The sequence below is a fragment of the Canis lupus genome, chromosome 17 (assembly GCF_011100685.1).
Source record: "Canis lupus familiaris isolate Mischka breed German Shepherd chromosome 17, alternate assembly UU_Cfam_GSD_1.0, whole genome shotgun sequence".
NCBI classification, from domain to species: Eukaryota; Metazoa; Chordata; class Mammalia; order Carnivora; family Canidae; genus Canis; species Canis lupus.
Window position 1 is genome coordinate 35,723,086 of NC_049238.1, and position 27,945 is coordinate 35,751,030.

The following is a 27,945-nucleotide window of genomic DNA, read 5'->3' on the forward strand; positions in this document are numbered from 1 at the left end:
GGAGGAGCATCTGAGTGTCTGTGCTGGCCTGCCTGCCACCGAGGCTGGGTCCTGGAGACCACAGGTTTTCTGCTTCCTGGACTGTCCTGGTGTGCTCAGCACCAGCTTCACTCCCTAAGGAATTTATAGAAACCACTTCTCTGTTGGTGGGTTATTTTTTCTGATTTGTTGATGGGGCTAAAACATACTTGGGATATAGAGCAGCACACGAGGCACCTTTACTGATGGCAGTTACGTCCCAGGCCACCTTCTTTACTCTGCATAGACATTTATGGCTTTGCACTCAGAGATGCATGGGCTCCTCCCTCTGTTCCTCTGTGGACTGGCTGCAGATATTACCCTTCCCAGGACATGAACAGGAACCATGTGGAACCCCAGGTGAAACACTTCTAAACATTAAGAGATGGGATTAAATTCGAAAGGGGGCCATCAAAGAATCACTGAACTCACGCCTTTGCCTTGGAAACACTGACCATTACACCTTGAACCACTCATCCCATCTGTTGAGAGCATAATTAAGTTTAGCGTGAGGGTTGGGAACTTGGGCTCCAGAGTCAGGTTAACTGAATGCAGAGGCTTTATTTACCTCTACCCTGCTGTGTGACTGTGAGTGAATTAATCAACCTCTCTGAGCTTTAGTCTCATCTTCATTTATAAAATGGAGATAAGGTGATATTTACCTCATGGGGCTATTGAGAATATACTCAAAAGCCCTTATCTTAGCACCGGATCCATAGTTAGGGTTCAATAAACATTTTTTACCACTGTTAATTACTACTCTATGAAAACCTTCATTGCCATTACTGAAGTGGAACATTTAGATCCTTGTTTGTTAAGAGTGAAAACAAGAGAACAATTAGGCAAGTTAGGTTCCAGTCTAACTTGTAAGACTAGGAAGTCTAACACTGGCAGGAAACATCAAAAATTTAATATTGCTGCAGCACAAAATAAATCTAAATTGACTCCCTGCCTCTTATCGGTTAATAACCACAGTAGCAAAAGTGATCATTTTCAGGAAATTGGCCCCCTTCGGTGTCAGAGGAAGACTTTTTGCCTGTATAAAGTGACAGATTAAAAATAATAAGAATTAGTTCAATGACAGCATCTAGAAATCCCAGGAATGTTTGGAGATAGAGAAAGCCATCGTAATGAGGAGACCTGAACAGACACAGGATGGGCTCTCATGGTAGGAATGCGCCAGCGCTCAGTGCGCAAGGACAATGCAGTCGGCATATCATTACATTTAAATAGCGTGCTGCGCCTCTGCCAGAGGTCCCCAGGGGATGGGAGAAGAAGTAGAAGGAGCCCATCTGTCTTCGGTGACCCGGTCCAGATGTTGCCTTTGGAGACTTTCAAAGAAAGAGCACAAAGGAGAGAAGGGAAGGATCAGTCCGCGAAAGCACAGACCTTAACGTCACCCCAGATGAAAATGAACTCAGAATCTAGCCATTTTTATTAGGAACAAATGGAAAAAATGCCTCCTGGCATCAGTATCCGTTGTCACCTCAAGACTTGGGAAAGCCATGTTTGAAATAAAAATGTTAAGCAGTCTCTAGTGGTTTCTGAAGTGGGATGTAACCATTACAATGATAAATTGTTATTTTTCTGTGATACACATTTTTATCTTGCCCTAGAAAGAGCAGTTCTGAAGCACAGTGCTGTCTGAACCCCTAAGGGTGTACCGATTCCTAAACAAAAAAGAGAAACTAAGCACTTTTATTACATAAATTACATCTACCACTCTCCAGCTCCATGCAGAACTGTCTCTTGGTTTTTCCCTTCTCTAAGCCTGTAAAGTGTTCTCATTATGCTACAGAAGTCCTTTTCCTGGTTCTTACTAACATGACTAATAATTTAGAATGTTCTCATTAAGAGCACATTGTAATTATGATTAGAATATATAAATAGTGTGGCTTTCTGTCTATCAGAGGGTTAACTTCAGACTTCTCTCAGGGATGATTTGTTTCCAAACAAGACTTCCTTTGTTAATAAAAATGTGATCATATGTGTTATTAAAGCATTATTTCGGTATTTTATCCGCGAGTGCTTGTTCCAGTATTCTTCGTGGGATCAGCACTTTTTGTCACCATTGTTAATGGGGCTAGTCTTTAAACAAACTACATTCACCTTGATTTCATTTTAGCTTTGGCATTCATCTTCCAGGGAACTGTGGGAATATACTTACCACCTCACTGAATGTGCATTTCATTATTCCAGCTCAGAAAAATAAAATGCCATAACTTCATCCAGGAATCCGTGTGAATTTAGGTCCTTGTCACTCGCCTTACACTCAACGACAGAAGTGCCCCAACACCCTAAATCCTCTGCACTTGAAGAGCAAACCTGCCCCCCTGGGGTGGAACCAAAGTTGAAAATCAACACATCTTATTCAAATACAGAATTCTCCAGTGTGTTTTGCTACTGTTGCTGGAGATGGAGGTCTGGCAGGTGGGGAAGGAGGAGAGGTACCACAGGTATTGTGTTGGCTGGGACAACCTGTGTGCCTTTTTTTCCCCATAGGGACCCTCTGAGTAGGATGATCTTTAGAAGCAGTCCTAGTGCACCCTGACAGGTGGTCAGAGATGGGAGGGAGGAGCTTTGGGTACTGCTGCCCCCGATGCTGGCCTTCCTCTATATCTAACACCCCTTAAATATGTAGGTGGTAGAAGCAGGTGAGGGCATCTAGAGAGCCAAGAATGGGCAGGCACAATTTGCATCAGCATCTTGGCAACCCCAACACTGGGGAAGAGAAGGACCATCTCCAGCTTTGTTCCCTCTGTCCAGATCACACGGCTGAACATTAGACCCATTAGCTCCTGAGAGCAAAAATTTCAGTGGAGTTGAGGGCCCCCCCCCCACTTCAGAGCACATGACCTCCTCTGCAGGAGGTGCCAGGTCTCTAAAGCCCAAAGTCTGGGATGGCAGAGAGGGGCTGTCTGGAATGCCAGGCAGTGGCAACAAACCTGGAGAAAAGGAAGTGAGACCTCGCCTTCCCTGAGCCGGCACAAGATTGCTCCAAGGCACAGAGATGAGAGTGGAGGCTCTTGCTGAGGGAGGCACCCAATGAAATGGAGACCATTTTAAGTAGGAGCATAGGGCTACTTTGGGCTAATGTAGATGGTGGCTCTTACAAAAAAGAAAAGAAGAAGAAATGCGACTGAATTTGAAGCGTTGCTGTATGCCAACCCTTGGCAGAGCATGCAGCACTGGTTTCATGAGCAAATGGACACAGGAAGAGAAAGTTCTACGATGCAGACTGCCCAGCATCATACCACATTCCTAGCCTTTCCCGTCTGGGAAGCTGGGGGAGATGAAGCGTGGCTCCCAGGCTTCTGTGAATCCACAGAAGAGTTCTTCAGCATCATAAAGGTTGCTCCTGTCATTAAAATGCTGGGGTTTTTCCACCCCGCCCCCCGCCTACAACCCACCCATCCTTGCCTTCTCCACATGGCCCCATAAGTAAATCTGCAGTTTGGATAAGCCCAACCCAGAGACCCCAAGTACTGTTCACCCAAGAAATGCTGTCACACTGGCCTTGCTAGAAGTCTGAGCCCCTGAGGCCCCGAATCACCCCCTTGGGACTGTGTCACTAAGAAAGCCATCTTGAGAGGACTCTGCTAACCCTTCTTTGAAGGAGGTGACAACTTATGAAATCGTTTTATGACAAATGACCTGAGGATTCTGTTGCACTGGGAAGAAGGGGACACGTGGAAAAAGCAAAATCTAACTCTTGGCTAATATCTGTTCTGTGGAGAAGACTATTATGAACAGAATTTAGCTGCAGTACCTTACCCAGATGCTAATAAAATGTCACTTATCCCTGGAGCGCCAGCATCTTGGCCGACTATAAGGATCACTGCAGCCTCCATCTGTTGAAGCCTTCCCCTGTACCAGAGCCATTGTCATTTCTTCCATCTCCAGACATGCTGACAGAGGCCATTGAGAAACTGGCTCAGAGGAGAAACCAATTGCCTAGGATCACATCCAGCTAAGCTGTGGAGCTAGGACTTCGCCCTCAGGCTGGCTAACCCTAAAGCACTGCTCAGTCAGAGCTTTCTAGGCATCAGATATTGAGGGAAACCCTCCCACCACCAACCCTCCAAGGGCTTTCCTTCCCACAGATAAACACCAGAGGCTGGGAGTCACAGCCTTCTTGAACGTTTGGAGATTTTTCTTTGTATATTTATTTAACACATACTTTCCTATGTTAAAGTTGGCCTGTACTGCTTTTTCACTACTCTTACCAAGTTTGTCTCCAAGTAGTGCATCTTATATTTTCTATCTCACAGATTTTCTGTGGGGATTAAATGAAAAATCATGTGAGGAAGCACTAGGGTCCTATAATCATGAGGACAGCTAACATGTAGGGAGGGCTCAGTTTCCAGCCCTGTGCAAAATGTTGTGGCGGGAATATTAATTAATCCCTCAACTGAAGCAGTGAGGAAGGGGCCCACTGTCTATCCAATTTCCATCTGAGGAAACTAAGCACAGAGAGATGAAGTAAGTTGCCCAGTGTCACACAGCAGAAGGAGGATTCAAATCCCAGCTGACTGCCCACCTTGTGAGACCCATACATGCTGCTTGGATCTGAATCTGGTTACTCAGCATTGCTAAAGAGGCACAAAAAAGAAGCCCTCCCCACCTTAAACGTGCTGGTGGTGAGGGTCTCCTTTTTTCCCCATCCTATAATTAAAAAATGTACTTTATATTTGTACTACAAAGATCTGATATGCAGTACACACTGACTTTACAGCTTCTGGCACCTAAGTAGTTTCAAAATAAGATTAATTAGTACCCAAACTGGCAGGTGAAAGCAACACAAAAGTAAAAAAGAAACCATTTTTACTGCCGAACTCTGTACTGTGAGTTTTCCTGCTAGGAATATGATTAAGAATAATACCTTCTAAACTGTGAATAAAAATAGGAGCATCACACAAGGAACCCTTGTCTGATCACAGCAGTTCTAGGTATGATTTTCTATTTTAAAAATATGATCCCATATTCTAAAGTGAAACATATTTGCAACAAACATAAATTTAAATTTAGATTTTAAAGGACAACATGTTCTAATCTCACAAAACATTTAGCAAATAACCTTTGAGTTCACATGAGCCACCCACACAAAAACCAAAATGAACTCAGAAAAAAACATAGAAAAAGCAACTGTCTGTTGACAACCAGATTTTCTTTCAGCTCTCAGGGTTTTTTTTTTTTTTTTTTTTTCTTGTCTATAAATAATCTGTATGTTTCAAATGTGACCATTTTTTTAAGGTGTCTCTTGGCATGTTCTCACTTCAATGTGTTTTAAAAACAAGAAATAACTGTATAAATCATAGGAACTATTGAGTTTTTGGAGGGGAGATCTTTAATATACATGCTCTTCAGATACCAAAAGTGTCACAATGAAACATTAAGATGATATATCCTTTTCTTAGTGCATCTGTTTATCTTTTATGGAATCTGGAGTTTGATAAATCACCAGAGATAAAAATATCATTTTTAACCTATTGTAGATCCCAAATGTCAGGAGGAAAAATAGTGCTGTGTCTCCTCTTAATGAATTTACCTCTCTCTTTGCTTGAGAGTTATGGGATTTTATTTGCAGAGAAAACATAATGCCCTATTAACTTGAAAATGATGGCTTTTACTCAGAAATGTGAGAACTGAAGAGGAAAAAATGCAGCATTCGATCCTGAGATATAATCAAGTAACAAGTTGTAATATATACTTAAAGTGGCCTAGAGTGTTAGATAGGGAAGTGATTACAAGATAACTAACAGCAAGGTTTTCATCAGAATATTCACCTTCCTTTACTGACATGTAGGATTCCTAATTTGCTTATCAAAGTGGACATTGAAAACCCACCAGGGAAAGTTTATTTAACATCAGGGTAAGTAGAGATGGAGGAAGCTTTTTATTGTAACTTTTTTTTTTTCCACTGAAAAAGCACTTGGAAATCTCTCTTAATTGGAAGCCTGGAAAATAAAGAAATCCCCCCAGATTTCTATAATTATAGGTGAAAAGTATTCTGTGCCCAAGAGTGGAATAACAAGTTCATGTGGTAGAGATAGATGGCGTCTAACCACTTCTTGCTGTGATCTCGAGGGTCAAAGTGCATGAACCAGAAAGTAAGCTAGTCACAAAAACATAACATGGAAGAAAAAATGACTTTTTATAATGTTAGAAATAGCTATTTCTTATTATGTAATGCACTTTCTGGATACAATAACATTAAAGTTCCTTGTCTTGTGCACATTTTATAGTTCTTCATTCCTGAGAAGTTTAAGACAAATTAAATTTTATGCAAATCCATTCTGGGCTATGGACAGATGGTTGAATTTTTCTGATAATTGACACAAAAAGCTTCTGTCAGCAGTTGATTAAGGAGACACTCGGGTTCTGATCTATGCACCAGAGATGCCTCAAGTCCCAGCTTCACAGGACCAGCTAAAGCTGTGAGGACTTGACTTTGGTTTGCTTTAGTCATTCTTGCAAGGAACATGAAGACTGTGTTCCTAAGGAATAGGATGAAGGTATTGCTTCAGACTGTGGGACAAAATGGCGGGATGTCCCATGAAAGTGGAACCTTGCTCTGTCTCTCAAACTCAGTCCCATGAAGAACAAGCATTTAAAATCTAGTCCTGCCCTACCTGAGTCCAGCATCTACTCCATTGTCATTCAGAAACAGTATGGATGTAGAGCCCTCTTCCTTCACTCCTTTTTCACCCCTCCTCATCCAATGTGTTGAAGGCCTACCGTGGCCCAGGAACTATGTTAAGTTCTGGAGATGCAATATCCAGTAGGGAATGGCCCCTGCTCTCAAGGAGCATTAGTCAGAGCTGGAATGACAGTCTCCATAGACCAGATGCTCTGGGAGAACTTGGGAGATACTTAAGTATGGGGTTCACATGGCTCCCTATGAAGTGCTTGGCAAGGCAGTTAGCATTTGAGACCTTGCCTTTTGAAGGATGGGTAAGATTTACCTATATTACAAAGGTGGAAAGGACATTATAAGCAGAAGGAAGAGCAGAATGAGAAGCATGAAATTCATAGATGATTTGGGAGAGCACTTGTGATTTGGTGTGTCTGCAGTGCAGGGTACACTTTGGCAACAAGAGTCGGGATCCCACAGGGCCTTCATAGGCCTAGTCTGGGAGGTTTCACTGTCAACCTCCACAGTCAGTGGGGCTCTGGGAAAGATGTGGAACAGGGGAAGGCATGACCAGATTGGGGCTGTAGGAAGAGTATGCAGCTGTGATTTGGAGGTGAATTGTGACCAAGGGAGGCCAGGCCAGGGTGTCCAGCACACAGCTATGAGGATACAAACTGAGAAGCATTGGTGGCAGGACTGGTAGGGGCCGGGGAGTCATTCTGGAGATGTTACAGGGAAATAATCTACAGAACCTTGAGAGTGATGAGAGGCAAAGGGTGAGGTAGGAGGAAGCATAAGGATTGTACAGAGAGGGCTAGGCTGTCTGGCACCAAGTTAGAGCAGATAGGACCAAATCCAGCCTGGACATGTACAGTGTGGGGGGAATCTGGGGCCTGTGAGTAAGACCCTACAATGGGGAATGGCAGAGAGGCCTGAGGACATAGAGATACCCAAGTTCTGAGCATGGCATTATGTTAAATTGAGAGACAAACCCCTCAAAATGGAACACTGGAGTTGATGCCATACCCCAGGCAATTGCTCACAGCCATCATGTCTATTATCTTCCTGATTGAAATGCTATATCTGGAGTCCACAGCTCTTGCTTTTCCAAAACTTGTCAACTTCTATTCTCTTTGTGGATCAGTGAGGGGGTTGAGTGTGACCTCCAGCTGAGTGTCATGGTTGGAGTTATCTTTACAATAAGGGATCTGCAGTGGATGGGGCAGTCCCATGGGGAAGGCTGTCTGCCAGGGAGAAGATATGGAAATAGTGGCCACCACTGGTGTACACCTTAGTAAGCACCCATTGGCCATGGTGAGGTGAGAGCCACATTGAATTAGCAAGAGAGTACCCCATCTATCTGAGGGTAGGCAGCCTCTCCACCCATGGAAAGATTGCAAGTTCCGGAGAGAGGGGTTCCTTAGAGCTATGCTTTTATCTTTTGCTGAGTGAATGGTCACGTTTGGCCCAGGCTGAAAGGACTCTCTCTGGGAAGTCAGTGACAAGTGTGCCTGCTTCCTCTTGTGACTGTGTGCCAGACCTGAGCCAGAGGTCACAGCTGGCTCTCTTTTATAACCAGCTTCACAGACAGGGAAGAGCCCTGAGAAGGAAGATCAGATGGGCATGTGATGTCACTGGCATGGAGAAAGGGGAGCCACTTGCTTCCCAAGGCCTAGACACTGCAGACAGGATTTGCCCTGTCCCACGGCCTGCCCCTGCTCCCTACAGGAAGTGCCCACATTTAGCCCTTGGCAGCAGTCATCCACATGTCACTCCCATGGCTTAGACTATGGTTAAGGATTCCAAGATGGCAGGGAGGACCTACTGCCATCCCCAACCAGCGCCTGGCCAAACTGACATGCTGCCTGCTAGAAAGATGTAGTCTCTGCTACACCATGCTCTCCATGCTCTCCCCTCTTCGGGCACAGCTCCTACAGATTTCAAAGGAGTGGGCAGGAAATACTTGGCAGTTTATTTGCTTATACAGTTTTCAGGACCTCCTGCTTGCAAGACTTTGGGCTAGGATGATATATGACCCTTCTCAGTGTAGGAGAAAAATAAGATATGAGTACATGTGCCCTCATACGTGTGGAATGTGATGAGCCCATGAGAGGTACAGGGAGCTTGCAGACATCACAGTACTCTGAGATGGCTTCCAGAGGTTCCCTCGGTACTGGGTCTTGAAGTATTAATAGGATCCTAATGTTAGAAGTATGGCAGTGCATTCTGGGAGGAGGCTACAGTGTGGACAAAGGTGAAGGTGACAAAGTGAAGGCCTTGTTCAGGGAATGGCAAGGCCCCTGTTCTACCAGAAGGGGAGAATGCCAGGAAACAAAACTGAGTTTTGAAAAAGTGGGCTGAACAGGGTCGTGGGGTGTGCTGAATGCTGTGTTACAGCACTTGACCTTTGCTGGGTAGACAGTAGGAGGCAAATGAAGGGACAGCCAGAGAGTGACCCTCAGACCCAGGGTCACTTGAGGGTCACTTCCCTGGCCATGATATACTGGGGAAAAAGACCCAGAGTGGGTGGGAGCAGAGAGTAAAGAACAAAATATGGGGGTGTGGCCAGAAAGCAAGAGGCTGAAGACCTTCAGTGAGGAGGTAACAGAGGGGGCTGAAATGAGGATTTGTGTTAGAGAAGCAGAAGTCCCCCTCTCTGTCCAAAAGCTGTCCCTCTGATGGTGCTGTGGTCCTAGTACTCAGGCAGAGCCTTAGTCACAGAGAACTAGTACTTGTCTGCCCGGAAGAGAACTTGGGCCCTGTGAGCTCCTGTCGTCTCCCAGACATGGGCACGGAGCCGGGGGCGGGTGGCATGTGGCGTGTTCTGTTTGCTCTCTGGAATGGGCCACTTGAGCCAAGACCAGGCTAGGGGACCAGACAGCGAGCCGTGGCACCTTGCCGAGCATGCAAGTCCCCTGTGGGCCAGCTCTACACCCTTTACCACATCTCAATGGGCAGGAGGCTAGAACTGCCCAAACTGCTAATTGACAAGAAGTTAAAATCCCCTGCTCACCCTCCGTGTTGATTCTGAAAACAAAAGTAGAGGTTTTTTTCTGCAAAAAAACCTGAAGGCCTGAAGTTTTATCTGAAGGCCTTTTGTCTCTGTCTCTGTCTCTCTCTCCCTTTCAACATTTCCCTGTTATGTTCTGATGAATAGGTGTGTGGGGGACTTTAGAAGCCTGGAGTGCTAGTTCTACAAAATGAGCTGACAGCAGGCTGTCACGCACAGGTGAGAGCAGTGGGCTGAGGGACAGCCACCAGCATACTCCATGTTGTGCCACAGAGTAAGTGGAGGACCCCGGACCAGAAGCCTCGGGTGTAGGTGCCATGTGAACCTGACCTTCAGACCCTCAAGGGTCTGGAGATGTGGGACAAGCCGCCCCTGGTGCCAGGGAAGCATTAGCAAGGGAGCACTGCTTCCAGAGCACAGTGCCAGCCTCCAGGGTGCTCGGCTGTCACATTCCTCCAGGTGGAAACTTCTGTTTTGGGGCAGATGTCTGCCTCCCTATTTCTGTTTTCCTTATCTTCATTGTAAGTATGAAAGGTGAAAGCCTCCTTCTCCTACCAGAGGGGAGACGCAGCTGGGACCTATGTCCTCTTTCCAGAGATAGATGGAAGGGCCTGGCTTTGAAGAGGTTTGGGTGAGCCTGTATTTTAGCATCAGGTCTTGTTCCGTATCACAAGTCTGCCCTGCTGCTATGTGTGGGGCCCAGGGGAAGTGTGTAAAACAAGCTGACAAAGTGTTGAAGAAAATATACTCTGTCCTCCTGCCTGAACAAATGTAGCTTCATTCATCCAGAAGGCCAGACTCCAATTTACAGTTCTCAGGCTCAGAAGTTTTGTGCACTCAGCAGCATGGGGAGAAGAATCCCCATCGCAGATCCCTGACTATTCCCACCCCCAGATCCATCCCACACCATGTGGATCATCTAGTCTAGACATACAAGGTCAGTGTCCCACCCTGCCAATGGCTTCCCTTGGCTACCCTCATGAGTCTAGGGATACACACACCAGATGGAGTCCATTCCCAGGGAAGAGACTCAAGCTATAACCCCAGGATCCTGGGTACCTGGAGAAGTGAGGGGCAGACTCCAGGTGGGTACTCCCCCATTGCCCCATGGAGAAGGCTGAAGCCAGACAAATGGTAGAGTTAAAGCTTGGCACCTGGGGCAGGATCCCAGTTCTCCAGGGCACTGTCACAGGGTTTGTGAGAGAAGGTGAAAGAACATTCTGAGACCGCATTCCTGAGCAACACAGCGCCCTGTGTTATCTATTAAGGTCACTTGTGCCTGCTAAGTTAGCCTTAGTTCCTCAACCTTAGAGCCGTAATTCAAAGGGAAACACAAGTTCAATGCTCTTGTACATTTGGTTTGTTTTACTCTCCCCCCTTATTTGCATTAACATGTCATAATGAAAGATATTCTAGGTACAACCATTTCCTTGTTTTAGGGATCTCCCACATTGAAAAATCCTGTCTACCTTTCAGAAATGGCAGCAGGGGTGAGGCTGTTGTACTGCACATCTGAGCCCATGGTGGCCCATAGCCACAAGAGGAGACATCTGTATTTCACGCTGGCCTCTAAGTGTTTTCTCCCAAACTACCATCTTCCTACTTCAACCCGGTCACTTTTTTCTAGGCTCCCCCCACCACCCCAAAGCCGACTTGTTATCTCAAAATCTGTTGTTCTCCCTCTACCATCAGGCCATCTTTCTGTCACACAGAGTGGGTGGATCGAACCAAGAGAACTGTCCTCAGGCAGGTGGAAGCCTTTGCAACCCCCTGCTGACACGAACCACCCCGGGGACCCTTAAGAGGCATTAAAACAATCAATGTAGAATCAAAAACATTTCACCCAGAGTCCTTGAAGGAGACTCGCGCTGCTGCCACGAGCCTTGTGTTTTCCTGGCTGCCTTATTTTCATCAGGCAGTCAGCCCGTTGAATCAGCAGCAGGGGTAGAGGAAGGTAGATACCACAGATGTTTTCATTTTTAGAGGTTTTTTTTCTTTTTTTAAAAAAAGACTTTATTTATTTTTTTTTTTTTTTAATTCATGAGAGACAGAGACAGAGAGGCAGAGTCACAGGCAGAAAGAGAAACAGGCTTCCTACAGGGAGCCCAATGCAAGACTCAATCCCTGGACACCGGGATCACACCCTGAGCTGAAGGCAGAGGCTCAACCACTGAGCCACCCAGAGGTCCCTCTTTTTTTTTTTTTTTTTTCTTATTTAAAAATCGGGGAGGGGAGTGGAAGGGGGAATGAAACATGAACCTTGTTCTGGTGCTTCTCAGCAGTCCTTGTCAATGAGTTAGGCAGCCCAGGCACAGAGGCCACCAGGCCTGGTAGAGAGGAGCTGGCAGTGTTTATACCCTCTGTCTTCTCTTGCAATTTGGTAGAAATCAGAGTGGGGTGAGGTGAGCGGTGAGCCCACTGTTGGCATGAAAGCATAGGTCACACTGACATCTAAGGCAAGAGGAAACAGCTGAGAAATCCCTGTGCTCTGCTTCTGCTGGTGCCCAGTTGGCGGGGTTGGCTTTTGTTGCTTGTGTGGATGGGATGAGAGGCGCTTGCCTCGTGAACTCGAGCCAACCAGTTATGGGGAAACTCCATCTGTGGGCCCCGTATTCCCACAGGGCGCTCCAGTCCAGTTCCACAAAACTGGGTGGTGACTTTGGCATGTTGGACATGACATGTATAGACCAGAGTTTGGGAAAAGACACAAGTCTGTCTCTGGAGTACACAGGCTCATTCCTCAGACAAGGCAGTGTGTGCACCTATAAGCCAAAAAATGATTTAAAGGAAAGAACCCAGGGACTCCTGTGTGGCTCTGTGGTTGAGCATCTGCCTTTGGCTCAGGTCATGATCCCTGGCTCCCCTTGGGGAGCCTGCTTCTCCCTCTTCCTATGTCTATCTCTCTGTCTTTCTCTCTCTCTTTCTCTGTGTGTGTGTGTGATGAATAAATAAAATCTTTTTTAAGAAATTTAAAATTTGTTTAAAAAAAGAGAAGAATCCAGAGTGTAATGTGTCCCACCAAGGCATGAAATGGGGAAGAAATCCATGTGATGGGGAAAGAGAAAGCTTCTCAAGGGTGCAGAGTGGGGAGCCAGTGCTGTGCTAGACACAGTGACATAGCCTATGGCCTCTCCACTCATCCTCACACCACTTCCACGAGGCAGGCACTGGTCTCCACAGGTGACTGTAGGAATCTAAGGCCCAGGGAGAGCATGTGGCTCGTCAAAGGACACAGCTGGGAGTGGAGGTGAAGACCTCAAGTGAGAGCTATCTGACTCCACCTTGACCAGTTGGGCCCAGAAGAAGAGTAGGGTTTGAGCAGATGGAAAGAAGACTGAGCAGATCATGTGGCCAAGAACCCAGCCATGGATTTATGATAGCAAGGAGCTGGCAAAGGGGGCTTTCCACCAGAGAAGAGGAGCTGAGATGCAGAGAGAAGGAGGTGTGTGCAGAGATCTGGCAGTGCTAGTTCTCCTGTGGTGGCAGCAGTGGGCCCAGGGCCTGAGAGGGGGATGGGGCATCCATGTTGGGGAATGAGGCAGAAGCATTATGCAGAGTCAAAGTGGCACCCGCGCTGTGAGAAGGGGTGCACTGGGGAGACATTGTGCAAGAAGGGCAGGCTCGGCGGCAGAAGGAAGAATCAGAGATCTGGGCCTACTGGCTGGTGGAAGACAGTTCCACAAAAATGGGAAAATTTAGGGAAGGGTTGACTAGGCATGGAAGTCAACTGGTTTGGATTGTATGTTCACAGTTCAAAGAAATAGCTGCCTTGGCTGGTTGCCACGTCTTGTGAACAACTAAAAGTGTCACAGTGGAGGCCAGCCACAGGCAGCTGGACATATGTCTCTGGGGTCACTACAGAGGAGGAGAGGTGGGAGCAAGAATCTAGGAGCCCTCCAAGGAGGCAAGTAGCAAGCATTTAGATTCCCATGGCCTGTGCTCAGGAAGATTCCAAGTCACAGCATAAACCTTTACTAAGTGAAATAGCTACCTTCAGAAATGTCTAAAGAAAACCTAGCATCTAAATTTGTAGATGCTTAAGAATTTGTATTCTTTACTCATCTTCAGACAATAGAGTTCAATATTTTGTCACACCAAACTATGCCACAGCAAAAGTCCAAAACAGAGCTGATGACCATGTTCTGGGAGTGGGGTTGTTGCTTCCAGGGTCTTCCATGGGCTGGTGAGTTCTGAATGGGTGAGCAAATGCATTCATATGAACTCAGCCTCGCTTGAGCTCTTATCTCAAGCTGAGTTTCTGTTAAGCTCCTCTTACAGGGAAAGTATTATATTTCAACTCTCAACTCTTAAAATGTTTTAACTGTTTAAAAAGAATTTAAGATTCTGTGTAATTAATATTCATTTTAGCCAGTTGAATATGGCTAAACTGGTTGAGCATATAAAGCAGGCAACACTGACTCCCTCTATTGGTTCTGAGCACATTTTGACTGGATCAGAGCAAAAATTTAGACTTGGAAAAAGTCATCAGCACAAGATACAACTGATAACAGTCACAACTGCACAGAATAACTTAGTCATAGATTAAAAACTAAAAGTTTGTGCTTTATAGGTAACATTGAACACAACACAAAATAATTACCGAGACAATGCTTTCTTCATGAAAATTCGCTCTTGATGATACAATTATCTTCAAAATATCTGCATTTGTAAACATAACATCCAGACATCCTTGGAGTCAGAACAGTGGAGTCAGGCTGTCCCCTAGTCATGAGGCTGGGTATAGCTCTGCGTACTTCTGTGAGCTCTGTGGAAGTTGGGCTGGCCCCAGAGGTGGTCAGGGGCTTTGAATGGTTGGATGGGCCGGCCTGCGAGGTTCCAGGGGAGGGATGGGCTTTGCTCTGCTCAAAGGCAAGTGGTAGGACGGTACCCAGCAGATGGTGGTGAAAGGTTATGGCAGGTAGAAGAGTGAACACTGCTTTGAGTCTAGAAATAATAGGCTCATCTAGATGGTTGACTAAGTTAAAGCCTTAATGCCTGTCAAAAGAAATAGATTTAAATCTGAGGGTGGTAGGGACTCATGGGAGCATTTTATTTTATTTTTTAATTTATTTTTTATTGGTGTTCAATTTACTAACATACAGAATAACACCCAGTGCCCGTCACCCATTCACTCCCACCCCCCGCCCTCCTCCCCTTCTACCACCCCTAGTTCGTTTCCCAGAGTTAGCAGTCTTTACGTTCTGTCTCCCTTTCTGATATTTCTCATGGGAGCATTTTAAAAAGTGAAATAACATAGTCAAAACAGTGTGCAGGGAAGGCAGCGTGTGGTTTGGTGTTTAGTTAGACCAAAATAAAAAGGGGGTGGCCACACAAGTGGGCTCTTGATGGGAACCCAGCCACCGTGACAGAGAAGGGAATGTAATTTGTGTAAATTATCAAAATTAATATTCCTAGAACTCTTGTGGCCAATTTAAATGGGTCCTTAAAGTTGTTGGATTTTTTTTTTTCAAGCTTTCCTGAGTTTCTCTCTGCCGTTCTGTTGGACAAGAATAGCTGGAAAACATGACTTGTTATGTTGCTCCTCCTTATAGAGAGGAGTTTGGGGGATTTGCCTGAGGGTCAACACCGGGGGCCGTTATCATGTTCACACCATGAGAGGCCTTAAATCCATGGGAATCACAACAGAAGGCAGACAGAAAATTTACCATAGCCAAATTTACAAAGGCAGGTGCTTTTCTAAATGGAGATCATACAAAACAGGGATATGATGTGGTCCTTGGGGGACCAGCTGATCATTGGTGGCTGAACCCAGGACCTCCTGGAGGAGGATAAAGCTCTATTGATGGTCATAGCCCTGTGCTCTGATGTTAGTCACCCCAGCTCACAACGGTACAGAAGTCCCTGTGTGCTGGCCCCGACCCAGTCCGGGGACAGAGGGAGCTCTCTCTATCCTATCACCAGGGAAAGGCAGGTGGCATGCCCCCTGTGTCCGTTATAACTGCAGTGTTCCTCTCCATACCAGAGGAGCTTGGGAGCTGAAGGGAGGTCATTCACCTTTTCGGTTTGTTCCCTTCCAGTGACTTTAGAGCAGTTCTCCCTGGCAGTGAGGAGCTGTCCTGACCAAGAGGACCAGGCTTTGTTAATGAAGGTAAGTTATCAGACAAAGTACTGATTTCCTTAAAGGCTTGCAGCACTTTTATTGCCCTGAGGAGAGTTTCATTTTTACAAGCAGGAGTAAATTTATCATCCCTGAGTTCTGTGCTCCGCGGGGATAAACTTGTCATCGGCGGGTAGGAGGGTTGCTGGTTAATGAGCACACCCGCCGTCCGTGGAGTGCAGCAAAGTGACAGGAGAGTGGGTGTCAACTACTAGCAGGGAATCTATTTAATTCTCCAGAGGGCTCAGTTGGTTCTATTTAAGCTTATCTGACAGAGTCTTGATTCTTTTAGCAGATTTATGAGGCTTGGCCAAATTCCATGACTCTCACTGTACTTTCTAATTAAGACAAAGGATTCCATACGTTCTGTGCCTGCCACATCCTCGCTTTCGTCACCATGGGGAACACTACACAAATGAGACCGTTCAGATTAACCGCTGGAGTGGGCATCTTATGTCATAGATTCCTTGCCCTTGAGCGGAAGAAAAACTTCACCATTTCTGGGTAACAGTTGTTTTATTTCCTTTTGAATGACAAAGGAGCACAGGTGTGGTATAACCTACATTTAGGTTGTACATCTAGGTGAGCCGAAAGTGTGGGAAAACTTGGCCTGCAGCCTGCATGAATTGAATTAAAATTTTGTCTTTGAAGGCAGAGAGCAGTAGATACCGGCAAGTCACAAAGGCACACAAATACCTTTCCACCAATGACTAAGACTCATGTTTTCACCTAGAAACTATACTTAGAGTGACCTTGAGACATATGCATTTCCATGACGTCACTTCAATTCTGTACCATCAGGAAACTGTGTGGTCCAGGAACTGCATCTCTTACCTAAACACCATACCAGGTGTCCTCCGACTTTAGAGATGGGTGGAAAAAATAGGGCATCACTATAAGGGATTTCCAACTCATTTGCCTAAGGTGTGATATTTTTGGTCTGTCTTATTTTTTTTTCTGAGCTTTCAGTGATGTTAATTTTATAATAAAGAAGAACTGATATGGAATAATGGATGTGTCTGGGAGACCTGCTCCACCAGAGTCCCGGGTGTAATATACCAACTCTGAACCGCACAAAGTCAGGCATGTGAGCTTTTCTCAGTGTTTTGAGGTTTTCCAGTTAGCACTCAATCCCCTGACCTGACACTTATTTCCAAAGACTTGTCCTCCCAGGTATGGGCTGTATTTCTGTGGCCTTGAAGCAGCTCTTGGGCCCCAGACACTCACTTCTTTACCCCCTGACGCTATGCAAGGGGACAAGGGCCCAGAGCCTTTGGGCTCTTCCTTCCTACTCTGTGCAGTGTTTTCTCCTGATATCTGCTCCTTCTCTCTTCTCTCTTATTCTTCTACTGTCCCTCCACTCCCCCCCATTTTCCCTCTCCGCAGTGCCTCTGTGTGCTGAACGCACTCCTGTGTGCGGCTTGGTAGTACTAGTGACTTGGGATGCCCCAGTCACTCTGAGCTTCTTCACATCCATAGCGAGAGGGTGGAAAAAGATGCCACCAAAATCCTGCGTCTCCTCTCACTTTCTCACCTTCCTGTTGACTCTTCTACTTCCCCAGCCTGGCTTCTCTGGAACATTTGCTCAGACACCAGCAGTTGCGGGTGGCAGAGGAAGGTTAAGGCAGCCTAAAGTGTCCCGGCATGTGCATGATCTCCAGTGACATTTAGTATCTTATGTCTTCCCTGTTAGTTTCTGCAAAATGTCCTGTGGCAGCTGAGGATGATGCCTGTGGGAGTTTTCTCAATATTTATAAGTGTTTGAACAGGCATCATCAAAGAAGTTTCACTGAACAAAACGTGTGCTCAGTTCATATAAACTGAAACTATTTTATGATTTTTTTTCAGGAGATTGAGGTTTCTAATGTCACATATCAGAGAGCACTGTGTGGGTGTGACAATGGTGCGCAGGATTTTTTGTAGATGTTATGTGGGAGAACTTGCTCTGGGTCACAGGAGATCATTTTGATTACAACCATATATCATCCAGTATACGTTTACTAGGGTGAGCTATTCACTTTGAAGATGATCCGCAATAACGTCAATATTTAATTCAACTTCATTGGGGGAAGAGTTGTTGGAGGCAAAAACTATAGATCTGAACCAGATACACTGGGTGGTTGTTGTTTTATTTTTTTATGATATTTGCATGTGATGCTGTTGTATCCTGACAACAGAGATATCTGAGACCTAGGGACAAATATTCCATGCAGACCTGTGAGTGTGCTCTACACAAAGACCACAAGAAGATGCAAGAGGTGGGGATCCCTGGGTGGCGCAGCGGTTTGGCGCCTGCCTTTGGCCCAGGGCGCGATCCTGGAGACCCGGGATCGAATCCCACATCGGGCTCCCAGTGCATGGAGCCTGCTTCTCCCTCTGCCTGTGTCTCTGCCTCTCTCTCTCTCTCTCTCTCTGTATGACTATCATAAATAAATAAAAATTAAAAAAAAAAAAAAGAAGATGCAAGAGGTGAACATGTAGCTAAGCCAAAGTCAGATACCGATTGAGCCAAGGTCAGATATCTCTGGAAAAACACAGTCAGGGCTTGAGACTTTGGCAGTGGCAGAAGCCAGAGCCTTCATCTGACAAAGAAGAAAAGTAAAGGAGAGAGAGGAGCAGTGTCTCTACCATCACATGGCTAATTAGCAGGCAAGAGAGCTGGGACCAGAAAGCCAGGTCTCGGGAGCATCACGCTGGGCATCCTCCAACCAGATGAGTGTATTCACAGAAAAGTCTACTGCCTCACCCCTCCGCCACAGCAGAGCCGCCTGGGAGGTCATACTGCAGTGAAACCACAAAGTCACTCTTGTGGCTTGTCTCATAGAATCGCTCTTGTGGCTTGTCATTAATCACACCCCATTTGCTGAGAGCACCATGAGAAAGAAGGAATCTGGCTTCTCCATGACTCAGTTTCCTCATCTACCAAGGTGAGGTCAAGACAGTTACTGACTTATGATTTTCGCACCACTGCAACCCTCTTAAGGGGGTGAGAAAAGATGTGCCAAAGGGGTAAGACAGCTGTCCATAGGGTTTGCCTCTCTGTACAATTGCACTGCAACTTGAACCAAAAAGATTTCAATTCTATAAATTACTCATTTGAGCCCATTCATGTCCATACCTACCTGTTTCTTCACCTGTTCTTGGTTCTACTGGCCAATTAATGTCTTTGGTCCTTTGTGGTCACTGCCCTGGAGACCCGGTTACCCCTCAGCTCCATCCCCCACTCTCTTGTGGCTGCAGACCTGTGCTCCAACCCCACACCCCACTTGTTCCCAGCAGGTCTGAACCTCACCCTCTTTGCCATCCCCTCCTCAGCCTCAGGTCCAAGGCACAGCCTGTGACTCCCTCTGCTCTGGGGCAGCCACACCAAATGCAGTACAGCTACTTTTGGGGGGGGGTCCTTTTTTCCCATTTATTTTTTTTAATTGAAGTTCAACTTGCCAACATATAGGTAACTGGGTGACGGGCACTGAGGAGGGCACTTGATGGGATGAGCACTGGATGTTATACTATATGTTGGCAGTACAGCTATTAATCCTCTGTGGCACCTTTCAGAGACACTCTTTCCCTCTCTTCCAGAACAGAGCACCTGGGCCTGACCCCCCAGGGGAGCCTGGTCCCCACAATGCTGGGATCCAGGTGTGACCTTGGGCAGGTTCACTGCTATCTCTTTTAGCCCCATGTCATCTTGTGGTGAAAGAGGAAATGAATTAGGTTACCCCCAGAGATGCTTCCAGCATCCACACTCTGCAAATCTGTGCCTGGACATGGCCAGCAAACCTGTGGCTCTGAACATGTTTGAGAATGGGCCAACCTCTACTGCCTCTACTCTTTCCTTGAGGCTCAGCAAAATTAACTTTCTCAGAATCCCCCATCCTACTTGTCACTCTTCTGGATTCATCTCCAGCCCTCTCTCACAGTCTCTCTCCCCTTTGGCATAGAGTGGTCATAAAACTTATCAACCGAACCTGAACTTTTCTGAAAGTGAAGGGGGCACCAAAAATTAAACGTGGGTGGCTGGCAGAAACCATGACTGTCCCAGGCAAACCAGGGCACTAGGTTAGCCTATTTATTAATCAAGTCCAAAATCCCTCCCTCAACTGAAGGGATCAAACTTGCCTATGAGGATTCACTCTCACAATTGGTCCAGATGCTCCTTGCCTCACTTCCCCTCAATTGTCACATCTTAAAATTGTGCCCTGGTTTCAGTGATGGAAATTGGCAGGAAGACAGACCTCTTGCTGCCAATCTGCATTTGGACCTTCATTTTCTAAATCAAACATAAATGATCACACTTCCTCATTCTGTCCTCCAGGGAGTTTCTTACACACCTGGCAGCAGTCATTGCCAATTTGGGTAGGAGACAGCAGCCTCAGCGAAGATCCTCACTGGGACAAATGCTCCCTGAGGCAATCACCTGCTATGCCTCCCCACTTTCCTTGGAAAAGCAGGAAGGATGTTCCGGGGAAAGTGATGCTTCCCGGTAAATGCTGCTCCCCCAGATCAGGAGACTGAGCTCCTTGAAGAAGCTCTGGCTGATTGGTTATAATTGGAGCAAGGCAGTAGAACAAGCCTTCTCCGCTCCAGTGATGCTAAGCGAGTGCCTGGAACATTCCTCACCCTGCAGGCCTGGCTAGCCTCTCTGTCTAAGGTTCCAGCTAGAGGTGCCACGTGAAGTTCAAAGTAGCCCTTTCTGTAGGTGGGACCCGATATCATACCACATCTACTATAGAAAACAGCAGCAAGAACTGAGCTGCCCACATGAAATAAATAGCACATCTTGAATCTTGACTCCCCTAATTGCAAACCTTTGGCAGGGCTGTTGTGCCAGCAGCAATGATGCCCCAGTCCAACCTCCATGGAGTGCTGGTGGGGAGGGGGCGAACTGTCCATAGCAAGGCAGATGATACGTTGGTCTAGGACACAAGCAGAGCAGCTGTAGTATCTGTGGGCTGCCCAGCTGGCATGTGCAGGAGCCCATCAGAGTTGGTGGGCACAGTTGCCAGGCTAAAGTCAAGAAAACTTGCCGAGATGATTCCCTAGAAAGGCTCCATTGACCCGAGGTATGCTGGGCTGGCTGGAGGGCTGCCAGAAGCTTCCTTAGCATTTCTTAACAGCTGCCAAGTATTAATGCTGCCCCACAATGCACAAGTGAAATGGGCAGATATGGAAGGAGGCATGCCCAGCCTCTCTTCCACATGTTCCCCTCACCACTGTGGTCTGGCCAGATCAGGCCCTTTCTCTGTCTAATGATGTTCTCTCAAATTGTACCCACTTGAGTCCTTCTTGAAATCAGAAGTTGTCAAGTGAACAACATGACCCAACCAGTCAATCCTCCCAGTTTACACAAATGCAGCTTCTTCCCAGAAACATGCATTTTCTGCTAGCCTGATGGGATCCCAGCCTGGTAGGGATGAGGGTCTACCTTAACGCGGGAATGGCTGTGCGTTGAAGAGAAAGGGGATTTTCCACATGACCGCTCCACTGACTCACCTCCTCTCAGAAGGTTTAGAAACACCCAGCAGGCTGGTTATCTAGTGTTCCTTAAATTGTCATTGTCACGAAGATTCTTTCTGCTTCACTTCTCCCATAGTCCCGTGCTTACCCTAGCCACTCCCCTCCGTGTTGCTTGGCCCAAGGGGCAGACACTGAGCCATTCCATTTTGGGAATGGCCAACACATCCTTGCAGGGCCTCTTTTTGTGCTTTTGCACGGTAGGCAAGGCCTCAGCAACTCCAGCTCTAATGGGGTGCTCACCACAGCAACCCCAGTATCTAAAGGCGTTTGTAGGGGACTGTCCCTGCCTCACAGGCGGCTGGCAGTGGCAGTTTGAGCCTGTCAAGTGGGCGAGGTGGGGTTTTTCCCTTTTTCCTGCATTCTAACTGCTCTTTCTTCCTTTTCTCAACATGTGTAGGTGGTAGCTAGTTTAAGCACCAGACCTAGCAGCCAAGAGTTAATTGTAAGCACCTCCCATCAAGTGCAGGGAGGACTATGATGTCCTCCTTTCTGCAGGAGGCCTTTTAATACCCACAGACCCTATCACAGCCCCTTGCCTTTGAAAGAGGCCTTGGCCCCTGGGCAATGAGCAGGAGCAAATATCCTGTGTATGCACCACACATGCCCACAGCCACCGCTCAGTCATCTGGGGCTGGTCATGGGAGCAGGCCTCCCACACAGAAGGAGAAGCGTTCTCATATGGGGCTTGACTGCATTTCTGAACCCAGTCCAGGGTGAATAGAGTCAATCCCTGTTTGAATTCTTTAGCACAGATGGTGACGAGTGGCAGGGGTCTGCAGTGTTGACATTCAGTCCATATCCCCTGTCTTTTCCTGCCACCATCTCTGTTTCTTGCAAGCCAGTGCCTCATGGAAAGAAGTGGCTACCAATGTTTCTAAGGTTCCTTGTTCCACAAGAGCCTATGGTATGGCAGGTAATGTTTCTCTAGTACCTGGCTCTCCTGAAAATATGTATTTCTATTTTTTCTTATATTTAATAAGGGAACAGAACTACTACTGATATAGGAATCAAGTTTCAGACCTAGTCTTTGGGCAGTAACTGGTTTTCTCTCATGCCTGTACCTCTGTACCATTGATGCCCTGGAATGCCTTCATCCCTTCAATCCTGGTACTCTCATCACAAGTTCCAAGTCTGCCCCAACATTCTGCAGTGCTCATCTCAAACCCACCCCCTACAATCTCAGTAACAATTATCCTACCCCATGACACTTTAATTGTGGGAAGGGCTCTTTGGTGCATAGGACTAACTTTTTAACTTAAAAGAACAAATACCTAATGAGAGAATCTCAGATTTCATCATCAGTCAACAGAAGGGTGATTTTGGTGACTGCAGATACCTCTCACAATCCCTCTTCATAAACATTTATGAGTGCTTATTTTGTGCCAGGGATTGGGGATGCTAATATCAACAAGACCTGACACTCAACCTCAGGTAGCTCCCTGACTAATAAGGTTTGACGGGTACTTCGTGCACCCCAGAAAGCAAGCATGTCGGGGTGCACTGAAAGGGAGGAAATCCAGGTTGCTAACAGAGCACTCAGCTGATGTGCCCAACTCAACATGGGTTTCAAGAAGACTTCAGAGGAGGTGGCATTTGAGCTAAGTTTCTATGGTTCTGCAGGAAATTAAATTTAACCAACTGTGTGGGTTCCACTGTGCTTACTGGGGTCAATGTGAGTTGTGTTCTGAGCTTTCCATTTTTAGAGTGTTTCAGGTGCACTGGTGCATGCCTTGAGCTCTGGCTGCCAAAGTTCTGTTCTTTCTGGGCCCAGACAGCTGTCTCTCCAGGGGAGGGGTGTCCAGAAACATCTATTCTTGTTGTGCTGTGCGTGTTTTCTCATTGTGCCATAGCTATCTTGGAATTACACCATTCAACGTTTCTTCCTTCAGCTTGGAAGATTTCCCTCACTTCTAAAGGTTAATGTCAAAGTGAGGCATCTCTGAGAGGGAATGTAGCAGAGCCATCCTCAGCTAGCTAATAGGTGCTCTAGAATAGTTCTGAGAGCATGGTCTCCAAGGCCAGGGGCCAAGGATAGAGCATGAGATGGGTGTTGGGAAATTAGGAAGAAAAAGACGGAGGGATTCCCTGTCCTGCTAATAAGAGGATCTGCTCTACTATCTAAGAGTCTGACGAATTTGGCAAAGCTCAGCACTCACAGTCATGCAAAGCTCTCCCATTAAGGGAAATGGACCAATGTTTTTCCAGACTAATGTCATCAGGTGCGAGTGTTACATGTACATGTGCCTGATCATCATCTAAGAGGATCATACGATCAAAAATAACATATTCATCAAATGGATGGCAGCAGTTGGTGAGAACATTACACCTGCTCTGCCCCTTGATAGTTCTTTGTCAAGCATCTAAATAAATATCTAAGTGGAGCAGCAGCTGGAAAGCAGACATCCCAGTGTTCAGAAAAGCGGTGACTCTCCCCCAGAATGGAGAACTCAATCATCTGGGAACTTCTGGCCCCACAAGTCTGGCTCAGGACATACAGAAGAGCATTTCTCCCTGAACACTCTGCCCTCCATTTCTTCCATGCACAGCTCTGGGAGGGGTACAGATTTCATTTTGTTCTAGACGATGGAGGAGAGGGCAGAAGATGAAATCACTTGAGACAAATAAGAGAAGTGGAAGGATTTGGTAAAAGCCATCTGTGGGAAATGAGAGCAAAATTTGGCCCTCGAGGCCTAAAGTGAGAGGAGAGAACAAGGCCCAACCCAAACCTATTATTTTACCATTTGAATAAAGAGGTCAAGACACTGAGGTGCCTAGGAGACTTTTCCTTTCTTTCTTTCTTTCTTTTTTTTTTTTTTTTTTAATATTTTACCCATTTATTCATGAGAGACACAGAGAGAGAGAGGCAGAGACACAGGCAGAGGGAGAAACAAGCTCCATGCAGGGAGCCCGATGTGGGACTCGATCCCAGGACTCCAGGATCATGCCCTGGGCTAAAGGCAGACACTCAACCACTGAGCCACCCAGGCGTCCTGAGACCTTTCTTGAGTGACTTACCCAGAATATGGAGAAATTCCATCAGGCGGTTTCAGTGATAAGAATGCCAGCTAGGCTACCGTACATTAACGGAATTACAGAGTGGCCGCAGGGGATGACAGATTTCCCACCACACGGTGAAGGGGACATGAGCACTAAAAAGTTATGTGGGTGTCATGCCTTCCACAGCAGGCTGAGGAAGGTGGCAAAGCTCAGCGCTTCCACTTAGGCAGCTCCCCTGCCTGCAGCTGGCCATGTGTGCACCCTGACTGAAAGCTGGAAATGTTAGGAGACTTGAAGATTTCTGTTCCCTGCCCCTTCTCAACTCTCTCTTGCCCTTTCTAAATTTAAGCCACTCTGGTTTTCATTAATTTTACGATGTTCTTAAGTCTACTCAAACACACGGGCACACACACCATGGATATCAACTTGGAGATGAGGAAAAAAGAACAAGATTGGTTAGATCGACTCCTAAAAGAGAAAGGAACTTAGTCTTGGAATAAATGCCAGGAAAATAGCCAGCATGAAGGCACCAGCCAACCAATTACTGCTTCTTCTCAGGTTCCTCAGAGGAAATGTGTCCACCTTTAGGAATATCTTTCCACCTTCTTCTCTTCCAGGACTGTAAACTGTAAACAGGACAGGATGAAACAATTTGATATGTTCTTGAAACCCTTGCCTGATGGGAAGGGCAACTAGGAATAGCCTATTGATAATGGTTTGATGAATATGTTATTTATGAAACTGCTTTGACAGAAAACATGACACTGTCAGGACACTGTCAGGATTAGGACCAGTTGTATAAATGAGGTAAACAAACCTATTATTAAAAGTGAAAGACTCTGAGCAGCCTGGGTGGCTCAGTGGTTTAGCGCCACCTTAGGCCCAGGGTGTGATCATGGAGACCCGGGATCGAGTCCCACGTCAGGTTCCCTGCATGGGCCCTGCTTCTCCCTCTGCCTGTGTCTCTGCCTCTCCCCGCCCCCCTCGAATAAATAAATAAAATCTTCAAAAAAAAAAGTGAAAGACTCTCAAATCGGGTGAGAGTTTTGACTGTGTGACGTGTGCAGATGTGTAGACTTCTGCTTCCAGGAAGACAGAGCAGACAGACTCATCCCTGTTCTTTCTGGTAATTTCAGCTAAAAACACTGGACATTAGCTATAAAACTAGCATAAGAAAACTGAAAGCAGAACAGCTAGGGGCCTCAGGAATGATGTGGTGGGAGCCCTCTGGGTTTTCTCTATGCCTCGTATATCCTATGTTTGGAGCTGAAGAAGCTAGAAACCTGGAAAGGGCTAACCAGAACAGACACCCCCCCTCCAAGAAAGCTTATTCTAGCCAAAAGTTGAAGACCCAGAAAAGGGCCAGCCTGGCAAGACAGAAAACTTGTAGATAATAATTACTCTAATCCAGCCAAACACTACAGAAAAATCAATGGAACTACCTTCATCCATGCTGGGAAAATCCTTATGGGAAGCATAGATTTCCATGCTCATGAAGTCACAAAGAGGAAATGCAACCTCACCAATGGGATTATGTGAGACAAGGCCTAGTAGGGAAGTAGTTTCCGTCTCCACTTGGCAGCAAGAAGACCTCATCCTTACCCCACTGCAGTGTCTTTGGGAAACATAGGGAGCCTAGCCTTCCTCATCTAGTAGTAAAAAATCACCCCTCCCTCTTCGTGCTATGGTGGTTTCAGAGAAAGCCAAATGGAAATTCAGGCCTTTCACCACCACCCAGTGGTAATGACACCAGTGGAGGCAATGGAGATCATGTGGAAAGTAGAAATGAGGGACTCAGGGCAGCGGTAGCTCAGCAGTTTAGCACCGCCTTCAGCCCAGGGCATGATCCTGAAGATCAGGGATAGAGTCCCACGTCGGGCTCCCTGCATGGAGCCTGCTTCTCCCTCTGCCTTTATCTCTGCCTCTCTCTCTCTGTGTGTCTCTCATGAATAAATAAATAAAATCTTAAAAAAAAAAAAAGAGAGAAATGAAGGACTCCTATGTTCCCAGCCATGGTTGTTATCAATGAAGACCTACTGGGGAGCTACCTACCTCTACCCAGAAGTATTGAGGAACATCTCCTCTACTTGGCTATTAAGAGTGGCTGCAGTGCATGCTTCTCTTCCTCTGAGGGGCCAATATCACAGAAAGTTAGCTAAAACAATGTTTAAATAAGATCCAGAGTCTCATAATATAATATCCCAAATGGTCAAGTTTCAATAAAAAATCACTTATAATACCAAGAACCAGGAGGATTTCAATCTGAATGGGAAAAAAAAGGCAATCAATAGACATTTCACTGAAATGATAGTAATGTTTAAATGATCTGAAAAAGATTTTAAAATACATCATAAAAATGTTTCAATAAGTAATTACAAACATGCTTCAAATAAATAAAACAATAGTGTCTGATCAAATAAGTCTCAGCAAGGAAATAGAAAATATAAGCAACCAAAAGGAAATATTAGAACTGGAAAATACAATAACTGAAATAAATATCTCAATAGATGGTCTCAACAGTAGGATAGAGGAGACAGAGGAAAAACTAACTGACCTGGAAGATAGAACAATAGAAATTAATTGAATCTAGGGGCACCTGGCTGGCTCAGTCAGTGGAGCATGTGACCCCTGGTTTTGGGGTGTTAAGTTTGAGCCCCACATAGGGTATAGAGATTACTGGGAAAAAAATCTTTAAAAAAAATTTTTTTAATTAAGTGAATTTAAACAGCAGAGTGAACATAGAGGAAGGAGGAAGAGGAGGAGGAAGGGGTGGAAGAAGAGGAGGGGGAAGAGAGCATCAGGCACCTTTGGGACTATAAATGATTTAACATTTGTGTCATGGAAGTCCCAGAAGGAGAGGAGAAAGATGACAGGGCTAGAGAAGTACTCAAAGGAGTAATGTCTGAAAAATTTTCCAAATTTGGCAAAAGACATGAAACCTACACATTCAAGAAGCCAAATGACAAACAGCATGCCCCAAAGAAATCCACACCAAGAAACATCACAATTAAAATTCTGAAAACTAAAGACAAAAAAATTTGAAAGTAATAAGAAGGAAATAACACCTTTCTATAGGGGAAAATCAATTCAAATGACAGCAGATTTCTCATCAGAAACCATGGTGCCAGAAGGAAGTAACACATTTTCAAGTGTTTGGGGGGAAACCCATCAACCCAAAAATCCTATATCCAGTAAAAATATTCTTCAGAAATTAAGGGGAAATCAAGATATTCTTTTTTTAAAAAATATTTTATTTATTTATTCATGAGAGACACACAGAGAGAGAGGCAGAGACACAGGCGGAGGGAGAAGTAGGCTCAATGCAGGGAGCCTGACGTGGGACTTGATCCTGGGTGTCCAGGATCACGCCCCGGGCTGTAGGCGGCGCTAAACCACTGAGCCACTGGGACTCATACAGTAAGCAAAAATTATGAATTCAAACTACTTTCTCCTTTTGAGTTTTCTCAAAAGCTTAACAAATGAGGCAAAAATAATAACACTGTTTCATATGATGGTAAATGCATACAGAAAAAATATCTAAAACAATTATATTGTAAACAGAGGAGGGTAAACAGAAATAAACACTTAACTCAAACTGTTGTACCACTAGACTGTGAGACTGATATCTCTTTTTATATCTCTTCCTCCCTC

At 45.8% G+C, this 27,945-nt stretch overlaps 1 protein-coding gene across 4 annotated transcripts in view; it reads left to right on the top strand.

Moving 5' to 3' along the window:
• The window catches only part of ACOXL (acyl-CoA oxidase like), a 348,079-nt gene that overhangs the window by 273,544 nt on the left and 46,590 nt on the right, over positions 1–27,945 (top strand). For all 4 annotated transcript variants that reach the window (XM_038561425.1, XM_038561423.1, XM_038561424.1 and 1 more), the window contains one exon: positions 15,701–15,771. In XM_038561425.1, coding sequence (XP_038417353.1) covers positions 15,701–15,771 — 71 coding nt within the window. The remainder of the gene's footprint in view (positions 1–15,700; positions 15,772–27,945) is intronic.